General features: G+C 47.9%; 1 protein-coding gene across 1 annotated transcript in view; it reads left to right on the plus strand.

The window, feature by feature from the left end:
• Kcnd1 (potassium voltage-gated channel subfamily D member 1) overlaps nt 1–2,980 on the plus strand; it is a 17,052-nt gene extending 14,072 nt beyond the window's left edge. Inside the window, exon 7 of the mRNA XM_005352788.2 lies at nt 1,249–2,980. Coding sequence (XP_005352845.1) covers nt 1,249–1,486 — 238 coding nt within the window. The 3' untranslated portion in view covers nt 1,487–2,980. The remainder of the gene's footprint in view (nt 1–1,248) is intronic.
• The last annotated feature ends 769 nt before the right edge of the window (nt 2,981–3,749 follow it).

Genomic DNA, 3,749 nt, shown 5'->3' on the forward strand with positions numbered 1-3,749 from the left:
AAAAACCAAAAAAAAAAAAGAAAAGAAAACTTTTCTGAAATGGTGTCCGAGTCCAGGTCTAAAGAAGGCAAGGGAGTAAGCCATACATGTAACTAGAGGAAGGGCTTTCCAGGCCGTGTGCCGCTGTGCAAATGCCATGAAGCCTCTGTACATCAGAGGTCTGGCAAGGAAACTACTCTGGGCAGAGTGGGAAGTCGGGGACAGGCAAGAAGGCAGACAGTCAGAAAGGAATGAGGACTCAGTTTTATAGATCCTAGTGTAGACATTTTAGCTTTTTGTTTGTTCTGTTTGGTTTTGAAGTAGGGCCTCACTATGTATGCAGCCTAAGCTAGCCTCAAGCTCAGGGTCTGCCTGCCTTAGCCTCTTGAGTGCCAGAATTAGTGGTGTGTGTCACTATTACCTATTCCTATTATAGATCCCTGCAATAGTTTTGGCATTGTTAAAAACAATAGAGGGACTAGGGAGGTGGCCCAGCTTAAGAGTACTTATTGAGTTGGGCGGTGGTGGCACACACCTTTAATCCCAGCACTGTGGCAGCAGAGGCAGGTGGATCTCTGTGAGTTCAAGGCCAGGCTTATCTACAGAGTCAGTTCCAGGACAGGCTCCAAAGCTACAGAGAAACCCTGTCTCGAAAAACAAAACAAACGAACAACAACAACAACAACAACAACAAAAAGAGTACTTACTGCTTTTGTAGAGAATCTGGGTTCAGTTCATAGAAGCACCCACATAGTGGTGGCTCATAACCACCTATAACTCCAGTTTCAGTGATTCAATGCATGCAGTACTCAGACAAACATGGCAAGGATCTGGATTTACTCCCCAACATCACACAAAAAGTGTGTGTGTGGCCGGGCGGTGGTGGTGCACGCCTTTAATCCCAGCACTTGGGAGGCAGAGGCAGGTGGATCTCTGTGAGTTCGAGACCAGCCTGGTCTACAAGAGCTAGTTCCAGGACAGGCTCCAAAGCCACAGAGAAACCCTGTCTTTAAAAAAAAAAAAGAAAGTGTGTGTGTGTACCCTATGTCCAGGCACTTTTTTCAGTGTGGTAAAATGTGATCACAATTTGAACCTAAGACCAGTTAGTTGACTGCAGAATGGACCTCTTTTACCGTAATTGAGGATGCAGGAAGAATTTGTAGCACAGTGCAAGGGACCAAATAGGTGCTTCATCAATGTGACAATTGGTGTGGCAATTATCAAGATGACTTTTTAAGAGTATTCCATCTTCCCCACCCCTGTTCACAGCCGCTCAAGCCTCAATGCCAAGCCTCATGACAGCCTTGACCTGAACTGTGATAGCCGGGACTTCGTGGCTGCCATCATCAGTATCCCCACCCCTCCTGCCAACACACCAGATGAGAGTCAACCTTCCTCCCCTGGTGGTGGTGGTGTCAGTGGTGGCCGAAGCAACCCTACCCTCAGGAACTCCAGCTTGGATACCCCCTGCTTCCTTCCTGAGACTGTGAAGATCTCTTCCCTGTGAGGGATGGGTCTGCCCACTCAGAGGGCCTCTTAATTTTTGGGAACTCCTTTCCAAAGCCATATTTGGGAGAGGCAAAGAGGGGCAGACCTGGGGACCCCTTATGCTCCCTGCCAAGAACTATGCAATGGAGTTTCATGGAATGGCCCATCTGGTGGGGAAGTAGCTAGGGCATGGGAAACAATTTTCCTAACAGGAGCTGAAGCACTGGGACTCCATAGGTCCTGGCCTCCTTGCCTCAGCATGCTGGGACTGGCCTCTCTCTCCTAAGCTGGCCTCTTGCATGCTCCTCCCTTGGGCCCTCAGAGGCAGGTTAAAGTGCTCTGTAGTCTAACATTTGAGGTCTGGCCTGACAAGAAGAGTTGAGAGTTCCTCTTCTCTTTGGTTGTGCTGTGCAAGTTCAAGGGTTCAGAAAAGAGAACCCTCAACTCTAATTTAGCCTATAGTGGGCAAGGTCTTTGCCCTTCACCAGGCCCAGCACTTCCCAGATTTAGAAGCTTGGAATACAGCTGTGGGCTGGCTTAATCGGCTGTGGCCTCTGGAGTGACCCACTACCCCCAAGCTTTGGCTGAGGGCTCAGGCTGCTTCTCCTAACACAGAGATAGCACAAACACCACCACCTGCTTCCCTGGCTGCTAGAAATGAGTTCCTGCCACCTGCCCTCTGCTGGGCCTCCAGCAAACTCTAGCAATAGCAGCTGCTGCCATAACCATATGCAAAGCCTCCGAGCGATTTGCTGCAGCATATACATCTGCCCCGATCAGATGGGCCACATCTAACTACTTTCTTCTCTGGTGTTTTTCTTCTTGGGTTTGTCTGGATTCTGGACCTGCTGAGATAAGAGCCTGGCACCCAGCTCAAGCAGGGCTGGGTTTTGAGATCATGGGCTGACTCTGTCGTCTTGGGCGGGAGTCCAGAAGTGTTGTAGGCAGAAGCCTGGGTTGTTTCTGAACCCTGGAAGGGACAGAAGAGACTTCTTGATTGCCTCCTCCTGCCCTGTAATTTCCACATAGTTTTCTCCTCTCTCTCTTGGGTCACCTGCTGGATCTGTGCTCTCAGACTGAAATCTCACGTCATCTCAGGTTCCCTGTCTCCCAGCTCTGTCCCCCCCCCCCCCGAAGCCTGCAGCTGACAAAGATGAAGTCTTCATCAGTCAATAAAACTTAAGAGGAGAGATGTGGATTGAGCATCTACTGACTCTGAATTGATTTTGAGGGCTTGGCTGAGGGGTTAAGGACACTCTGGTCTCAATTTCTTTCAACAGTGAAGGGGCTGATGTGGGTAGAAGTATGGAGTATGGGAGGCGGATGGCTAGTGATGTATTCTTGAATGAAGATGAGGATCATGGAGAAATGAAAGAAGGTGATAGGAAGAGTTGGTCTCTGGAGGCAGTAAAGCAGGCCAAAGGGTACTAAGACTGATGTATCTTGGGATTTTTTCCAAGACAGGGTTTCTCTGTATAGGCCTGGCTGTTCTGGAACTAGCTCTACAAACTAGGCTGACCTTGAACTCAAAGGATCTGCGTGCCTTTGTCTCTTGAATACTGGGATTAAAGGCGTGCGCCACCATGCCCAGTGGTGTACCACGGATATTAATCTATTCCAAGTCCTTCATTCACAGATGGAGAAACCAAGATCCAGAGCAACATTGTTGTTATTTAGAGGGGTAACAAGCTCATGTTTTCTGATAGCAAAACCCTATACATTTAATCCTAATAAAATTATTTCTGAGTTTGTTATATCCTCCTTTGTCATGGATGTCCCCTACATTCACTCCTGGATGCTGGCCACGCCAGGCTAGTATGTGACTGAGCTCTGTAGAGCACTGCGAAGACAAATAGTGGATTCAGACTGCCATGTTTCTTTTCTTTTTTTTTTTCTTTTTCGAGACAGGGTTTCTCTGTGGTTTTGGAGCCTGTCCTGGAACTAGCTCTTGTAGACCAGGCTGGTCTCGAACTCACAGAGATCCGCAGACTGCCATGTTTCAAGCCTTGGGTGAGAGGATCAACTTTTGTGTCAGGTCGCTAATTTGAAATAGATTTTTTGTTTGTTTTAGTTTTTGTTTTCTGAGACAGGGTTTCCCTGTGTAGCTTTGGAGTTTGTTCTGGAATTTGCTCTGTAGACCAAGTTGGTCTTGAACTCACAGAAATCCACCTGCCTCTACATCCCAAGTGCTGGAATTAAAGGCCTGCGCCACCACTGCCCGGCCAGTAGTTTTTTAATCATCAAATATTTATTAACTGCCCATCATGTAGTAGCACTATGGT

This window comes from Microtus ochrogaster, chromosome 10 (genome assembly GCF_000317375.1).
Source record: "Microtus ochrogaster isolate Prairie Vole_2 chromosome 10, MicOch1.0, whole genome shotgun sequence".
Lineage (NCBI taxonomy): Eukaryota > Metazoa > Chordata > Mammalia > Rodentia > Cricetidae > Microtus > Microtus ochrogaster.